Raw genomic sequence first — 14,815 nt, forward strand, 5'->3', positions numbered from 1 at the left:
GCAGACTCTAGCCGTAGCAGTTGCAAGCGAACGAGCCGAGTCAGCAGAAGACCCCTGTCAATGTACCCAGGTTGGTTCGCATATCCGTGTACGATCACGCGTTGGAACTTGCTTGCGCGAGACGTGTGCATAATCACGTCCACTACCCGAATACCCTGCTCCTTCCCTGTCATCGTGATAGCATTCCAGGGCAGACTCAGTGTCTTTGCCTGCGACACTCGTCAATCCTTCCTCAGGGCTTCGTCCGGGGTGTCCGCCCATACGTCAATGTACCATATCTGACCTCATTGTTATCCTGCACCCCGCTGCGCAGCACGAATGGACCAGATCCCCAGCATATTATATGCCGATGAAGACTACACAACATGGCTAATCCTCGGTGCCAGCAGAGGCATTGGACTGGAGTTTGTACGGCAGCTATTAACAAAAAATGAGCGCATCATCGCCACGGTGCGAGAACCATTTGCAGCGCATGCTTCAGCCTTGTGGGGTCAGGCTGGCGGGGATCATGGGAGATGTCGAATGGAGATCTGTGACATACTGTCTGAGGAGAGCATCATAGTATGTTCTGTCCGCATTAAGCACTTTTGAATCTTGGAGCCATTACAACTTCTTGTGGTGTTATAAGCTAACTCGAGGTAGAGATTTGTTTCAACACTGGCCACCATACCAAATTTGAAGATCGACTATGTAGTCTTGAATGCTGGAGTACTGAGATACCCGAATGTAAGGAATCACGAAAGTGTAATATCGACTGAGCTGCACTAATTCCATCAGAGAGCTACTGAGCTGTACGTATCCCTTCACCATACCACTTCCGGTTTAAAGCATGCATCCTCGTCGGGCCTCAGCTGGGGTGCCAGCCACACGATACGCGGTCCCAACCTGATCGTCGTATCTACGTGCTCAGCTGAGGCCCATAATCTGGGAAACCATTGCCAAGTACGTTGGCAATGGCGCTGACTATGGCTGTTGGCAACTGCGACATTACTGTCGATACACCTAGCGATGCCTTTGCCGATAACGACCATAGTGGTCTTGAGAATGGCTTCCAGAACTGTCCAGATAGCGTCAAGGTTAAGGCAATGCTGACAACGATCACAGCTCTTTCGACGAATTCGCCTTCCACCTCCACACCAACACAATCGGACCTATCATAACCGCTCAGAAGCTGCTACAAACCAACATCCCCATCGGCACCATAGTGTTCATGTCCTCAGACAGCGGTTCAGCAGGCCAATTTCGCGAGATGGAAGACGGATTCGCCGCCTATGCTGCCTCAAAAGCAGCCTTAAACATGGCTGTTCGTCACATGGCCGCTGAGTTAAAGAGGAAGGACGATGATACGATTTTGCTGTGCATGCACCCCGGCGAAGTGGCGACAGATATGGCGAATGTGCAGTTGCCGTGGGAGGTGCAGGGGATCATTACGCCGGAGGAGAGTGTGGGGAAGATGATTGAAGTGATCAAGAGTAAGGGGATTCAGCATAGCGGGACTTTTTGGACGTATGAAAACAAGGTAAGCCCCGCACTTTCTCATAGGCGGGCGATGACTGACAATGTATAGCCATACGTTTGGTGACAGACCTTTCGCATTGTATCTACTACTACCTGCATTCTCCGGTAACCCTCCACTAGGATGATACCCCTACTAGAGTGCATAGACACCATGAATGATCAGACCCTCAACTCCGAACCCCGGCGTGCATCGAGAAGCTGACTGAACACTGTCAGTGGCTTGGATACTTACTCGGTGATTTGTAGTGGTCATTACTCGATTTCACTAAAGAGGCGCCTCACAAGATCATTACCCCAATCGAGACGCTGGTCACCTTCGGGCAGCTGGTACCCGGCGGCGCTATCGGTACCCTCGACATTCTCCTCACAGCGTTCATACCTGCCGTTGTTCCCATCCCAGTCAACACAACCCTCAGCACCACAGTCTGCATCGTTGCAGCGCCGGTATGGTCCTTGAGGATCACAGCCCTTCCTCATCTCACGGCACCTCTGGCAGCGTGGCTTGGGGCCAAGTTCTTTGTCGCCAGCATTGGGCTGGTGAAAAGAATCTGGCGAAACAACACTGGCTGCCAGATGTGCCTTCTCCTCTTGTCCTGCTTTCTGCCTTTGGATGAAAGCCTCACATCTTGCACGCTGCTCCTTGCGGATCTCCGCCCTTCTATCCTCCGATGACAAACCCAAGGATTCCTGTGAGTGCTCATACAGTGCACTCATCCCAAAAGGTATCCTTTGCGGGTTCGTCATGAGTGGACGCCATTTACGAGGGCTCTGGTTCATCGCATCCACCATCTCAAGAGCGCTGCCGATGCTTACCTGCTTCTCTCCATATACCACAGGAGGATTCGGAGCTTGTGGTGACGATGGAAAGCCCTGGAGAGTCCACGAGGGGTTCGATCCTTGCACAGCATCTGGTGTAAAACCTTGGATACCCTCAGCTTCGATGGAGTCTCCAAGCCCCAGCTCATCAACATGTTGACTGTGCAGCGGCTTCTTGCTACGGTTCTTCCGTCGCTTCCTGTTTGGAATGCCGACTGGGGGCAGGATTGCGAGAGTGGGTGTTTCCTCCCTGACGGATAGAGTAGGCAGCGGTCGTTGCATGCGCAAGGCATTTGAGTGCCCATGTAGCCCTTGCCGGATCGACTCTTCTTCTTCCTGCTGCCGACGCAGCCGCTCTGCCAATTTTCTGCCCGCCTTCTTCCCTCGGTGAGTCTTCTTCTTCTGTATGGCCCAGTCCCCGAAATCGATTGCAGCGCCAACATTGGTCGGAATGATGCTGTTCTCAGCTTGTATCTGCTCTATAGGGCGTTTCTGCTCCTTGCATCGCTGCCTGGCGACACTTGTGAGCTGAGGCAGCGGCTGACCCAGCATTCCTTTTGGGGTTCTACCTCGCACAGCTATGATCTCGTCGCGCGGAGAAGAGTCAGGAACTTCGAAGAAGGTTGACCTATTGATTCCGGGAGGCGTCACCGGCTCGTATTTGATATTGGATTGCATGCTAGGTGCAAACGATTCCAGCTCCTGCTTCACTTGAGCGAGACTGCGTAAACGTACAGGACACAAAGATAGAGAGCATGTTGGATCGTGATTGTCGATGCCGTGCGGTAGGCTCACTGTCTGTTGGGATGTGCTCATATTGTGGAGGTAGTCGCATCGCCTTCCGGGTTTCGGGTTACAGTAGCCCTTGTGATAGTAGAAGAAGCAAATCAGTGGTATTGTGCTCATGCTGCGAGGTCCTTTTGGTGGATCGAAGGGCTGCGGTGCGAACGTCATCGGGCTATCGTTCGCTGCGAGCACGGATTCCGGTTGTGGTGGAAAGCTGTGCATGAGTGCGAAGTAGGTTGCTCCAGGTTCAGAATGTTGGCCATCAAGGCAGAGACTGAGCGGCCTGAAGTCCCGTTGTGACATGTCGCGCGGGCACTCGAGGATCGAAACGACGTTGCTAAGATCTAACGAGCTGCCTTCTTCGAGCTTGACGCGCTTATTATTGCTCTTGCGCGAGTGTGTTGTAGGGCGTTTGCTGAGTGTGCCGGAATGACTGATGGACAACAGGGTCTCTTCTTGCACAAGTGGGGTTGATGGAGGGGAAAGCAGTTGCGATAGGTCGACGTAATCAGATTCATCATACTCGTTCCTTCCCGGTCCCTGCTGTACCTTCACCTCACCCTCCTGGCCCGTTCTTTCCTCACCCGCATTGCCAGCGGGCGCCTGAGAGGTAATACCATATCGCACTGATACGCCTAGGATGTCATGGTTCGATATCATGGAGGTACCTTCACCGGCCTCGCTCATGTCAGTATCAATGTTGGCGTTGCTGTCGTTGTCGCTCGAGCTCTCACCAGTTGTTGTTGCACGGCTGAATGCTGCGCCGTCCATCTGACCACCCATTTTGCGGCGGCGTCGTTGATACTCCTGAGGCCTAGTCGCGGCCTCTAGATCTGTTCGGAGAGGGCATAGTGGGAGTGCACAGGGCTGAAAGTGACGGTAGCCGGGAGGCGGCGGGATGGGCCAGGTTGGATGGGCCTCATGTGGTCGATCGCATTCATCGCCTCGTCGGCATGCACCATGGTACCAGAAGAAACAAGTTTCCTTTGGAGGACCGGGTGGAGCTGGAGTGGACAGCTGGATCTTCGTGCGATCGGGCAAAGGAATAGAGTTGACACTGGAGCTGATCTGGCTGTTGGGTGCGCTTCGACCATAGTGTGTGTTGGACCCCTCACGGGGTGTTGATGAAGGTCGATCAGTCTGCGAGCGTTGCGCAGGCTGCCAGAACTCAGGACACCCGCAAACTCCATTATGAGTGTCGAAGTGAGGACACTGGCGGCTCTCTTTACTGTTCATGTTCTGTGCTAGTGGTAGGGCTGTTTAATTGAATGTGGTAAAGTGTGTCAGTAGTCGGTTGAATGTTGAGGTAGATGGGCAGAAGTAAGAAAGAGGAGAAACCATGATTGAGAAGTCTATAACCACTGTTGGAATCCCACGTGGCTTTGAACAGGCAGAGGCGGTGTGCAGGTGGAGTGTGAGGCGACAGCGACGTCCTTGGTGAAAGAATGCGACAAGAAGCTGTGCTGTATAAACAGACCATAAGTGGGTGAGTTCGCTCCTGCAGGCGGGAGAGTAAGAGACGGGCAACGGAACGACAGGAAGCGGTCAACACGTATGGAAGATGTACGGTCTGTTATAAATGGGAAACTAGAGAATCGAAATGCTCAAAGGCAGCCGGGGAGCAGCCCTACCACATGGTCCCCAAAATGCGAGACGCCACCTTTACTATGGCATATGTACCAACACTAAACGCAACTAGAGAGACACCAGCGAAGATAGCGAAGGCCCTCAAGTTTCTTGACTCGATGCCAGACCTCTTTAGCTTCCGTTCTTCGTGTTTGCCCAGTTCTGTTAATGTATCGTACTCTGGTACATACTTGAAGTCGAACGTAGTCTCCTCGCCAGCAAGCCCCCATTTCGCCTTGACTATCACATCCCAAAATACTATCTTGGCCCTTCTGACATGGTCGCGGTCCCAGGCAGGGATCAAGCGATTCATGTAACAGTAGACCGCGAAGAAGAGACATTGACCCGCCATCAGCGCCCAGTAGTATAGAGACACTTGTCTGAGACCAAGGGCATCAGATAAGGCGTTTCCATTCAACCATCGTGCACTGGCAGTGAGCATATCGGCAGACACGAACGTTGGTGGCGTCTCCTTCAGGGAAAGAATAATGTTGTTGGCCATGGTCTTTGACATCTCTGAAGGGTGGACTTCGTTGTAGAAGAGTGACTCCATGATGGCCTTTGCCTTTGGCGTAGTGGTGAAGAAGGTATCTGGCGTGCCGAGAATGTATGCGATATATCGCCACAGAGCAAGGTAGTCCTCGATTTCCTGATTGCTAAGGAAGATGCCCTGACGTGGGAAGCTAAGCCAGATCAGTGACGATGAGAACGTGCCGATGGTAGCGATCTGGTCCAGGTCGTTCACCGGTATCCCCCACTCTTTCACGTTGTAGTAATTTGGTTTTGTTTCTGCGAGCTTCAGGATGCGTTGGCGCACCGCTGCATGCAAGAGACGAACTCTTACAGACGAAGCATGCCCTTCGCCACCAGGCTTGATGCCTTCCAAAGACCTGGTACACTGAAGAATGTGCTGTGTAGTTTCGAACAATCGTCTTCTAGCCACCTTCGTGTTGAAGCCTCCAGTGCGAGCTAGAGTCTCGACAACTCGCGCAGCACCCATACCACCAAGTAAGGACTGGAAGGTGAGTCCAGTCAGCGCTGGCCCTCCATACCGATAAAACACATCTTGGCCTCTTTCGATCTGATCCCAGTCTACCCAATCTGGGACAGTGTTGATCTGCTGCCACAGCTTGTCGAGTTTAGGGTCTGATTCGTGGTGTTCCTTGAGTAATGCGTATAGGTCTCGCTGTGGTACCGGATACACCTTTTCCTTTTCTTCATTGGTGCCCTCAGTCCGAACAGGTACTGGCTGTGTGTTGCTGTTCCTTGGCAAGACTCCCTTCTGATGTGGCGAAATGGCATTCAGTCGATCCACACACTCCTCTGCCAGTACGTCGTAAGAGTGTTTCCACGGCTCTGATTGCTCAGGTGTAATGTGATCATCCGTCCATTCAAACTCATAAGCCCAGACACTTCGCTTGGTGAGTTGAAATACCTCTCATAGACTTCCTGATCGAGACGTACCTTCTGGTGTTCTCAGTGCGCCTACGAAATGGGTTGGGCCAAGCCATGCTTGTAGCTTGAGTATTTGGTGGAACGAAATAGGGCGATCGGGTTCACAAGTGCAACAACAGTGTGAAGGAGACGATCAGTCTGTGGCTTTGTATCTCTGGCCCCATGGTACCGTCATGTTCAACCGAGGCGGCTAGCGCATTGGAGGGGACCCCATTTTGCCGCCTTCGACTGCAGATCTGAGCACATGGTGCTTCTGTCGACCGATCGGATCCTGGGAGAGCTTGCTTCCGTGGTGGCAGTTGAAACTTCTCTAAGTCTTGGTGCTAAGTGTGTTGCGTCACCACTCAATCGTGTTGGCTGCACGTTTGCGGCACGTTTGCGGCGAGTATGTCCAAACCACCGATTGGTCGGTCCTTCCTAGAAGTTCGAGTCCGTGCACGAGATTCTAAACTTCGAGATGGAACGGTCTTTACGAACTAATCAACAGTATCCATCATGAACTGTCACTCGTACCCGCGAAGGGCGCTCAGTCTCTTTACTCGATCTTTAACAGACATCAAGCCATCATTCCGTGCGCGACAACTGCATAGCAAACCCAATCGGCCATCAGATCCCTTCCCTGACGCTCGACCATCGCAAAGACCGCGCAACGCTCCTACAAGGTCGCCAAAAGCTGTCGCAACCACGACCTTCGACGAGAGCACAGCAGAATGGACAGTAGGGCGCTCGACTCGTCCCGCATGGCAGGCTGAGAAGGAGGCCATGAAGAAGAAGCTCAACGGAGAAGCCTGGAATCCGCGCAAGAAGCTATCGCCTGATACAATGGAAGGCATACGGCATCTGCACCAGACGCAACCCGACAAGTTCACAACACCAGTACTCGCCGAACATTTCAAAGTCTCGTCTGAAGCCATACGGCGGATACTGAAGAGCAAGTGGCAGCCGAGCGACGAGGAGCACGAAGAGCGTATGCAGAGGTGGGACAAGCGAGGCGAGAGGATTTGGTCGAACCTGGTAGAAATGGGTATCAAGCCACCGAAGAAGTGGAGAGATATGGGCGTTGGCCGTGCAGATAATGGCGACAGGCGGCCTGTTTGGAAGACACGGAGGAGGAACCAGATCGAAATCAGGGACAGCGCTCCTGAGGCATTCCTGCCTGAGGAAGACATTATACCAACTGTCGATGCGTCCGGCAACCGAAAGACAAAGACCACTATACCGCTGTCAGACAGGCTATAGGACTTCGTGGAAAAAGTCGGCATGCGGGCGACTGCATACCGCATACGGATTTCGGGGGCTTATACTATTGACGGTACCCTCAGCCATGGGCAATACCTCAGCCGCACCTGCTTTTCAGGTCCTGCCTCAGCGAGCATGTACACGGCGCACAGGATGAAGTAAATAGAGGCGAAGGCGCTTGGATTGCAACATAAGCGACGCGACTGTCTGACATGCGCAGATCTGCGTCGACGACTTGAATCTGGAAAGCTATACTGAGGCTGATTGATGCTGCATAAGCGGCTGAAGCAGTAACTGGGCACACCAAGCATATAGCAAACTAAACCCCAGCTGAGGTATTTTGATGCTATCAGCGTCAAAGACTGGAAGGTTTTGAGGGAACAAGGAGCTGAGTTATGCTCTGATGAATAAGCACAGCTTTTGAACGCTGCAACCATAGCAATGGCTTCTGTCTTAGCGTGTGAGCAGATCGAGCAGCTAGTGACTGTTGCTCCCTGACTTTTAAATGCTAAAGGCTCCATAACGAAAAGTAGAACAACATAAGTAGACAGTAAGCAGAGGGAACTATTGGTCCCTGAACACCTCTGACCAGAAATAGTTCCACTCAGATGTCGCGTGCTTGACAGGTAAGATTTACTCGGTTTCATTCCGAAATTCCGAAAGACCCTTGAACACTGCCGAGCCAATGAGAAACAAGTGCTTGGTAATTGTGCTATGTGCCGGGATATGCCGTGGGCCTTTATGACATAGCCTGGCGAACTTGACTGACAAACATCGATTGCTTGTCAATCACACCCACACATCACGCACCTATCCATCCATACCACGTCCAGTTGCAGTTGTCTCCTGGAAGTCCCCCTGCGACCATGTCTCTACCACGTACAACTCGCACACTGGCACGCTCCTCGGCGTTCGCATCTTCACGACTCGCCGCATCATCCTTCGCTCCCCGCCCATGTCCACAATGCTCGCGAGCCCTTTCTTCATCGACATCGTACCGTCAATCGTCTAAGCGTCAGATGCAAACTGCGACTGCCTACCAACCTTCGACACTACAGCCTCCACCACCCCCACCGCGAAACTTTGGTGTTCCGGACACATCGATAGCGGGCGGCGCATCCGAGGTAAAATCTTGGACACCGTCGCGGTTCGCTCCAGAGCAGCGGAGTCAAGCACCACAGCAAGAGCGATCAAACGTCAGTCTTCCGGAGGGTGAAGCGCAGAAGACACAGGCAGCACCCATTAAGTCAGCGCGGCCAAGAAGATACAACTTTGGACCCAGGAAGGCGACTATCAAGATCTCGCAATCAGCTGTCGGACATCTACGTGACCTGCTCAATCAGCCAGAGCCAAAGCTCATTCGAATTGGAACAAAGGCAAAGGGTTGCTCTGGATTGGCATACCACTTGGAATATGTGGACAAGCCCTCAAAGCTGGATGAGCAGGTTGAGCAGGATGGCGTTAAGGTCCTGATCGACAACAAGGCTTTGCTGAACATCATCGGGAGCGAGATGGACTGGTTAGATGACAAGTTGAACCAGCGCTTCATCTTCAAGAACCCAAACATGAGTAAGCATCACCCAGTAACGACTTCTTGAACCAAGCTAACATGCAATAGCTGAACAATGTGGATGTGGCGAGTCTTTTAGTGTATCATGATACCCCTCTCATTGTTTTATGTACAGTATTCGTCATTGGGCGGTATGACACAGCATTGCATATGGCGTTCAATTGGGTAGGCTAGGCCTGTTTGTATAGAATGCATTAGACAGTATATATGCATATCACAACACTACAGTTTCCCTGGCTCGTAGTCAAGCACCTTGATATTCTGTAGCAGCTCTCCAGCAAATTTGATAAAGTCTTGATGTGCAGGATCCTTGCTCACATAGTAGTCTCGGTCTTCTTCGCTCTCGAACTCTACCACAAAGCCATGGGTGTAGGGACTCTGGAAGTACCGATTAGCTTCGATGCATCTATGGTGCATAAGATACATACAGCATGACCCTCGTTGCTGTTGTTCCTCCCGCCAGAGAAGGACTTGATGTATGGTTTCTGAGAGCTTGCGTTCAAGCACTTGTCTTGCAATGCAAGCATACGATTACATGCCTACGCAAGTAACATCAGTACAAGATTGAACACCATGGATGATGGAGATAATCACCTCTTCCACCTGAGCATGACTTGCCAAAGGCTTCCACTCAAACAAGACAATATGTATGACAGTCATGGCGAGGTTAAGAGGAAGATATAAAGAAATCGAACGATAACACAAGAGCAAAGAGGATACAGTATGTCAGGCCAAAGATGGGGTACATAAGGCTCACGGAGCTATGACCCCCGCGTTCAACGTTCCGAGCTCCGCAGCCCTGCCGCGTGCTATCTCGTGGCAGCTCCGCAACTGATCAATGAACCCTCCACCATGCCCTCCAGAGAGCCATAGCGCGCACTGCCTCTTAACAGTCAACCATGCATGCTCATACGTTCGACTTACTCGATCAGCAGCTCAGCCACCAAGCTGCATCTCCTACTTGCATAGCACATAACGAACCCCTACGAGCCCCAACATGACGACCATACCGCTGCTCCCGGAGCAGCTCGTGTGTCTGATCATACGATTCTCTGCTTCGATACCAGACCTTTCACTATCCATACCTCTACCGAGGCTGACGCCAACACTCTCCTTAAAGCAGCTCATTCGATCGCACCTGCCGCCTGATCAGGCCTCTGCACGTCTACGCCTCATCTACGCCGGCAAGGTCCTCACAGACACTGCGCCATTGTCGACATCACTCAGACTACCACCTCCACTGCCGCGGGCTGATACATACAAGGAAGATGGGCCAGGTAGCAAGAGCAAGGGGAAGCAACCAGTACGGGACGCGCCAGCTGTGGAATACGGCGCGACAGCACCACCAGAAGCGAAGAAGTACTATATACACTGCTCGCTAGGTGATGCGCTCACTCCTGCTGAGCTGGAAAGCGAGGCTACTTTGGCGCAGAACACCGAGACATCCCTCAAGTCACAGTACGAAACATCACAAGGTTTGGCCAGCCATCGCCGATCCAGCAGCGGCGCACAGAGTAGCAGTAACAATGCCACCCAACGACGAGGCTCCTCCACCACGACCCCGGCACCACAAGGCTTCGACCGCCTTCTCACGTCCGGCTTCACAGCGCAAGAAGTAGCAAGCCTACGCTCGCACTTCCAGACCAACCTCTCCTTCACACATACTCCTGACACCATGCCCTCGCCCGCAGAGATGCGCGTCCTCGAAGATCGATGGCTGGATAGCACAGCCACAGACCCATCACCAGCCTTGACTGGGGAAGCGGATGCGGGATGGGGCGCAGGGTTTGCCGTGGAGGAGGGTGGTCTGGATGATATGCTGTGGGGGTACATGACGGGTTTTTTCTGGCCGCTGGGCGCGCTGATATGGGGTTTCAGGGAAGATGGAGTGTGGTCGAGAAGGAGACAGTTGGCCGTTGTTATGGGAGTGTTGATCAATGCGATCTTTGGTTTCATGAGATGGAGTGCTTAGGAGTACTCGAGGATACAAGCACAAAGCCCGTGCATTAGTCGTGGCATTTGTAGATGATAGGCGCATACGTGCAGCAATACATACCTTTTGACCACTTCATAGCTGAGCAGAAGTGATTAATCAGCACACGCTGTACGCCGCTGGCAATTGGCGACGATAGAGATACTGAGGTTAGGTGTAGTTGATACATTCATCGAAGACTACAAATTGAAGCTACAACAACAATCCGGGGAAGCCCCTAGTACCGGAAAGAACCTCACAATACAATGGCAAGGGCATGGGGTGACCAAATTTTCCACCCCAAAGGCGCGATCTCACGATGCCGTCCAATCTCGCGATCCTCCCCCAACACCCTCACGCAATCCACACCAAGTCTTTGACGGTGAGACAGCAAATTTTTCCCCCTTTACCTCCAAAGGCACCCTCTATACCTCCAAAGGTAGCATCCCATAATTCTAACACTGGCTTTACGTACAACTACCCACTCAAAATGCAACAACAAGTTTGCAACAAGTTTGCGCCGCAAGCATCGTGTTGGCGAGCGAGTCTAGAAGCCGCACGGTAGCCGGGAGACGTGGGCCGATGAGAAGCGACGGGAAACTTGTAACAGCAAGGGGTGTGGGCAATGGGCGTGCGAGGGCAGAAATTTCTAACGCGATGCCGTTAAGTGAAGTCGTTAAGCCTCTAAAGGAATTCGCACGAAGGCTCTGACTGGCCTTTACGTACGAGCTGCTAATTTTGAGGTGCGGCGGCTGATCGCCGACGGAGAAGCGCTTGCGGGAAAGGGCACGGACGCAAATGCTCAGCTTTGCGTGTGCTTTGCGTCTTTTCCGCCCTGTCGTCGACACACGCCCTGCGGGAAAACCATGAGTTGCCTTGTAGCCGCACGGGCCCCAACGCGCCATGTTGCTGAGAAATCCACTTTATTTCTAAGCGTGTGAGGCGTCTGATTGGCTCAAAGTTGACGAAGGTGTCATAGGACAATAATTTTCGATGGATTGCAACATGCGCAAGGCGTGCTGAGTAAAATTCTGTTGCAAGATGAGGTGTAACGGCGTGCGACTGACGATACTTGGCGGGTGTCATGTTTTTGGGGGGCTGTGGTGAGTGCTTTGGTATATAAGAGGGTGGATCGCTGGTCTGAGGGAGTATCAGACAGCACAAGCATCACTTCAAAAGCATCGACTTCGATCTACTACTTCGAATCAAATCGACTACGACTACTTTACTCGATTACTACATCAAGCCAACACACCAAACCACAATAATGTCTTCTACCGCAAACACCCAGAAGAGGCAGAACATCCTCTCCTCCTTCGCCGCTCACGCAAAGGCACACCACGAGGGCATGAACCAGGCCTACTACGGCTCCTCCAACTCCACACCTACCGTCTCCACCCCCGCCTCGCTCGAGACTTCGCGCAACAACTCCGTCGTCGCCGGCATGGTCGAAGCTCCCAAGTCCAAGACCAACGCCAGCAAGCTGTGGACTGCCATCAAGAACCACCATGACGAGATGAACGCAGCCTACACCGCCTTCTACTCCCCGGGCCAGTCTCGCGCAAACTCTCCCCACGGCTCCGTCTCCTCGACTCCCCGCGCCTCTCCCCGCGCCTCGATCGAGGAGCCCCACAGCGAGGAGGCAGCGCCCAAGCAGCCCACCAACCTCTCCAAGCACTGGAAGCAGCTCAAGACCAAGGTCGTCGAGCACCACAGGGGCGTCAATCAGGCCTACAGGGCTGCGTACGGCGCGGGCTTCTAAGTGGAGCGAGGAGAACTGAAATGAGAAGAAAAGTGATTTACTGCAAGCGTTGAATTTGGACTATGGTTCTGCGATATACCATTTGACTTTGTCTGGTTTGGGAACTGCGGGCGTTTATATATGGGAAGGGAAGAGGGATGGAGTGGAGGGATGGAAAAGGAATACCCAATACTACTTAATATTATAATTCGAGATACTATACTATCAAGCATACTTGCGACACACTTCTATTGCCACATCTTGCGTGACTTGGATCTTATCTTGTGAAGACACGCCTTACACACCTCAGTCGTCGATTGATGTTGGTCGACACACCCCTGCGCTACAAATCAGCCTAGGACACAGAGTTCTATATCTAAGAGGGGAAGGAGAGGAGGGGTCAGCTTGCCTAATTTGTTCGTGGCCGAGTAGTAGGACTACTGCTTATTGCACTGCTCTATAGCTCGATGGTCTCCTGTTTGCCGAGCTCGCTCAGAGGTCCCTTCTTGACCATCAAGGTCATGACCTCGTAAAGGGTGTCAGCGGCGGCCATGGTGGTCAGCTCGGCGTTGGTGTCGTAAGCTGGGGCAACCTCGACGATGTCGGCAGCGATCAGGTTGATGCCCTCGAGACCGCGGATGATGGTGCGGAGCTCGCGGGTGGTCCAACCGCCAGTCTCAGGAGTGCCAGTGGCAGGGGCGACTGCACATGTATGTCAGTGTTTGTTCGAGAGGGACTTGCTGCCAAGGAAGGCTCACAAGCAGGATCAAGGGTGTCGATGTCAATGCTGAGGTAGACAGGCTTCTCAGTACCGACCCTGTCTTTGATCTTCTTGATGATACCATCAGTACCAATCTTGTCAATCTCACGTGCCTCAACGATCTGGAAGCCGCAGTAGCCGTCATTCTCGTAGTCAGAAGGTCCGGACAGCGTCGTGCGGATTCCAGCATGGATGTTAGTGTCGTTGGCGAGGAGGCCTTCCTGGGCAGCGTGAAAGAAGTAAGTGCCGTGGTTGATGGCGGCTTGCTCGCTGGGTGAGCCGCCGAAGACTTTAGGCTTCCAGGTATCGAGATGGCTGTCAAAGTGGATAACACTGACGGGACCGTAGTTGCGGTTGATGGAACGGAGGAGAGGAAGAGTGATGGTGTGGTCACCTCCGAGAGTGATCAAGCGAGGCAGTGTGGTCCCTTTCTTAGACGGGCCAGGCTTGTCAGCGTGAGTGTGCGGTGCACGGCTCAGGAGGAGGTTGTGGCCTTCCTCGATTTGCTGGAGCGCATAGGCGTTGTCGTACCTGTTTATCACGTAAGTACTTACATTTCTTAGCTGCAGTGAATCTTTGGGCTTACGAAGTGACCGGGATATCGCCACAGTCAATGACTTTTGCCCACGAGTTGAAGGGGTTCGCTTTCAATGGGACATTATATCCGCCACTAAATCCAATCCTGCGTGAGCCTTTATGCCCAGGCGGACTAAAAGTAAGCATATGGTGCTTTGAAGAGACATACTAAAGATTGAGGCGACGAGAACCTTGTCTGATACCGCTGGGGCCGAAACGGGCACCTGGGCGGTACGATGTGCCAGTATCGAAGGGAGCACCTATTGGGCGTTAGCAACTGCTGGATGTGAGGGTATACAGTATTCCTTCTTACCAATGAACGCAATGTCAAAGTCGACTTTACTAGATAGACATGGGTGGTACGGAAGGCGACCGAAGGTGGAAATGCCGCTGAAGATGGAGTCCGCCTATCGAGAGGTCAATTGATGCTGCAGAGCCTCGACAACAGTTCTGAGCAACGAACCTGTGTACCGCCATCTCCAGGAAGAGTATTGTACCACAGCCCCTCGTGCGGGCCAGCCAATGGCTCCTGATCGTGGTCACGATCGCCATGTGCGGCTACAACAGCTGCGAAGCTGAGGAGAGCTGATGAAAGCTTCATGTCTGCAGAAAATCGAAGCAGAAATGGAATTGAGAAAGTTGAGATGATGAGAAAAAAGAGGTTGTGGGCGAGACCTGCAGTAAATAGCTGGGGAACAGCTCAGACCCCTCTGTATCATCAGCTCTTGACGAGGTCCTGTTAGGTAAACAGCTCGA

At 52.6% G+C, this 14,815-nt stretch overlaps 9 protein-coding genes across 9 annotated transcripts; 5 read left to right on the plus strand and 4 right to left on the minus strand.

Annotated features, from left to right (window-relative positions):
* The first annotated feature begins 104 nt into the window (after window positions 1-104).
* BU25DRAFT_208133 (NAD(P)-binding protein) lies at window positions 105-1,676 on the plus strand. The gene is made up of 5 exons (XM_033701164.1): window positions 105-561; window positions 643-726; window positions 778-791; window positions 1,105-1,519; window positions 1,568-1,676. Exons 1-5 carry the CDS (start codon window positions 319-321, stop codon window positions 1,580-1,582), a joined length of 771 nt encoding a protein of 256 aa, XP_033556845.1. The 5' UTR covers window positions 105-318; the 3' UTR covers window positions 1,583-1,676.
* Window positions 1,572-3,642, minus strand: BU25DRAFT_208190 (uncharacterized protein). The gene has a single exon (XM_033701165.1). It carries the CDS (start codon window positions 3,421-3,423, stop codon window positions 1,771-1,773), a length of 1,653 nt encoding a protein of 550 aa, XP_033556846.1. The 5' UTR covers window positions 3,424-3,642; the 3' UTR covers window positions 1,572-1,770.
* A 962-nt stretch (window positions 3,643-4,604) lies between these two features.
* BU25DRAFT_402363 (uncharacterized protein) lies at window positions 4,605-6,524 on the minus strand. Its single transcript, XM_033705042.1, has 2 exons — window positions 6,211-6,524; window positions 4,605-6,158 (listed from the first exon to the last, which is right to left on the minus strand). Exons 1-2 carry the CDS (start codon window positions 6,255-6,257, stop codon window positions 4,748-4,750), a joined length of 1,458 nt encoding a protein of 485 aa, XP_033556847.1. The 5' UTR covers window positions 6,258-6,524; the 3' UTR covers window positions 4,605-4,747.
* Window positions 6,525-6,696: 172 nt separating this feature from the next.
* BU25DRAFT_434771 (required for respiratory growth protein 9, mitochondrial) lies at window positions 6,697-7,440 on the plus strand (the record flags this gene model as incomplete). The annotated part of the gene is made up of 1 exon (XM_033708875.1): window positions 6,697-7,440. One exon carries the CDS (start codon window positions 6,697-6,699, stop codon window positions 7,438-7,440), a length of 744 nt encoding a protein of 247 aa, XP_033556848.1.
* Window positions 7,441-8,213: 773 nt separating this feature from the next.
* On the plus strand, window positions 8,214-9,261 carry BU25DRAFT_415148 (uncharacterized protein). The gene is made up of 2 exons (XM_033707479.1): window positions 8,214-9,009; window positions 9,059-9,261. The coding sequence occupies exons 1-2, from the start codon at window positions 8,307-8,309 to the stop codon at window positions 9,097-9,099; spliced, it is 744 nt and encodes a 247-aa protein (XP_033556849.1). The 5' UTR covers window positions 8,214-8,306; the 3' UTR covers window positions 9,100-9,261.
* On the minus strand, window positions 9,136-9,838 carry BU25DRAFT_208425 (uncharacterized protein). Its single transcript, XM_033701169.1, has 3 exons — window positions 9,605-9,838; window positions 9,439-9,549; window positions 9,136-9,388 (listed from the first exon to the last, which is right to left on the minus strand). The coding sequence occupies exons 1-3, from the start codon at window positions 9,668-9,670 to the stop codon at window positions 9,233-9,235; spliced, it is 333 nt and encodes a 110-aa protein (XP_033556850.1). The 5' UTR covers window positions 9,671-9,838; the 3' UTR covers window positions 9,136-9,232.
* BU25DRAFT_208249 (uncharacterized protein) lies at window positions 9,723-11,261 on the plus strand. Its single transcript, XM_033701166.1, has 2 exons — window positions 9,723-10,994; window positions 11,067-11,261. Exon 1 carries the CDS (start codon window positions 10,008-10,010, stop codon window positions 10,980-10,982), a length of 975 nt encoding a protein of 324 aa, XP_033556851.1. The 5' UTR covers window positions 9,723-10,007; the 3' UTR covers window positions 10,983-10,994; window positions 11,067-11,261.
* Window positions 11,262-12,042: 781 nt separating this feature from the next.
* BU25DRAFT_208261 (uncharacterized protein) lies at window positions 12,043-13,088 on the plus strand. Its single transcript, XM_033701167.1, has 2 exons — window positions 12,043-12,085; window positions 12,138-13,088. Exon 2 carries the CDS (start codon window positions 12,250-12,252, stop codon window positions 12,742-12,744), a length of 495 nt encoding a protein of 164 aa, XP_033556852.1. The 5' UTR covers window positions 12,043-12,085; window positions 12,138-12,249; the 3' UTR covers window positions 12,745-13,088.
* Window positions 12,927-14,757, minus strand: BU25DRAFT_208401 (Arginase/deacetylase). Its single transcript, XM_033701168.1, has 7 exons — window positions 14,523-14,757; window positions 14,373-14,466; window positions 14,229-14,319; window positions 14,070-14,153; window positions 13,482-14,014; window positions 13,133-13,425; window positions 12,927-13,061 (listed from the first exon to the last, which is right to left on the minus strand). The coding sequence occupies exons 1-6, from the start codon at window positions 14,658-14,660 to the stop codon at window positions 13,181-13,183; spliced, it is 1,185 nt and encodes a 394-aa protein (XP_033556853.1). The 5' UTR covers window positions 14,661-14,757; the 3' UTR covers window positions 12,927-13,061; window positions 13,133-13,180.
* Window positions 14,758-14,815: the final 58 nt, after the last annotated feature.

This window comes from Macroventuria anomochaeta (genome assembly GCF_010093625.1).
Source record: "Macroventuria anomochaeta strain CBS 525.71 unplaced genomic scaffold BU25scaffold_43, whole genome shotgun sequence".
Classification (NCBI taxonomy): Eukaryota; Fungi; Ascomycota; class Dothideomycetes; order Pleosporales; family Didymellaceae; genus Macroventuria; species Macroventuria anomochaeta.

Excerpts from the sequence above, each read along its gene's own strand:
- BU25DRAFT_415148 (XM_033707479.1), top strand. The coding sequence starts at position 8,307 with ATGTCTCTACCACGTACAACTCGCACACTGGCACGCTCCTCGGCGTTC. Across the intron at positions 9,010-9,058 it reads CTTCAAGAACCCAAACATGA|CTGAACAATGTGGATGTGGC; the intron begins GTAAGCATCACC and ends AACATGCAATAG.
- BU25DRAFT_208249 (XM_033701166.1), top strand. The coding sequence starts at position 10,008 with ATGACGACCATACCGCTGCTCCCGGAGCAGCTCGTGTGTCTGATCATA.
- BU25DRAFT_208401 (XM_033701168.1), bottom strand. The coding sequence starts at position 14,660 with ATGAAGCTTTCATCAGCTCTCCTCAGCTTCGCAGCTGTTGTAGCCGCA. Across the intron at positions 14,320-14,372 it reads CTTTGACATTGCGTTCATTG|GTGCTCCCTTCGATACTGGC; the intron begins GTAAGAAGGAAT and ends AACGCCCAATAG. Across the intron at positions 14,154-14,228 it reads TCTCGTCGCCTCAATCTTTA|TGGCGGATATAATGTCCCAT; the intron begins GTATGTCTCTTC and ends GATTGGATTTAG.
- BU25DRAFT_208190 (XM_033701165.1), bottom strand. The coding sequence starts at position 3,423 with ATGTCACAACGGGACTTCAGGCCGCTCAGTCTCTGCCTTGATGGCCAA.
- BU25DRAFT_208133 (XM_033701164.1), top strand. The coding sequence starts at position 319 with ATGGACCAGATCCCCAGCATATTATATGCCGATGAAGACTACACAACA. Across the intron at positions 562-642 it reads TGTCTGAGGAGAGCATCATA|AGATTTGTTTCAACACTGGC; the intron begins GTATGTTCTGTC and ends AACTCGAGGTAG.
- BU25DRAFT_208261 (XM_033701167.1), top strand. The coding sequence starts at position 12,250 with ATGTCTTCTACCGCAAACACCCAGAAGAGGCAGAACATCCTCTCCTCC.
- BU25DRAFT_208425 (XM_033701169.1), bottom strand. The coding sequence starts at position 9,670 with ATGACTGTCATACATATTGTCTTGTTTGAGTGGAAGCCTTTGGCAAGT. Across the intron at positions 9,550-9,604 it reads GTCATGCTCAGGTGGAAGAG|GCATGTAATCGTATGCTTGC; the intron begins GTGATTATCTCC and ends TTACTTGCGTAG. Across the intron at positions 9,389-9,438 it reads ACAGCAACGAGGGTCATGCT|AGTCCCTACACCCATGGCTT; the intron begins GTATGTATCTTA and ends CGGTACTTCCAG.
- BU25DRAFT_402363 (XM_033705042.1), bottom strand. The coding sequence starts at position 6,257 with ATGGCTTGGCCCAACCCATTTCGTAGGCGCACTGAGAACACCAGAAG. Across the intron at positions 6,159-6,210 it reads CGCACTGAGAACACCAGAAG|TGTCTGGGCTTATGAGTTTG; the intron begins GTACGTCTCGAT and ends CACCAAGCGAAG.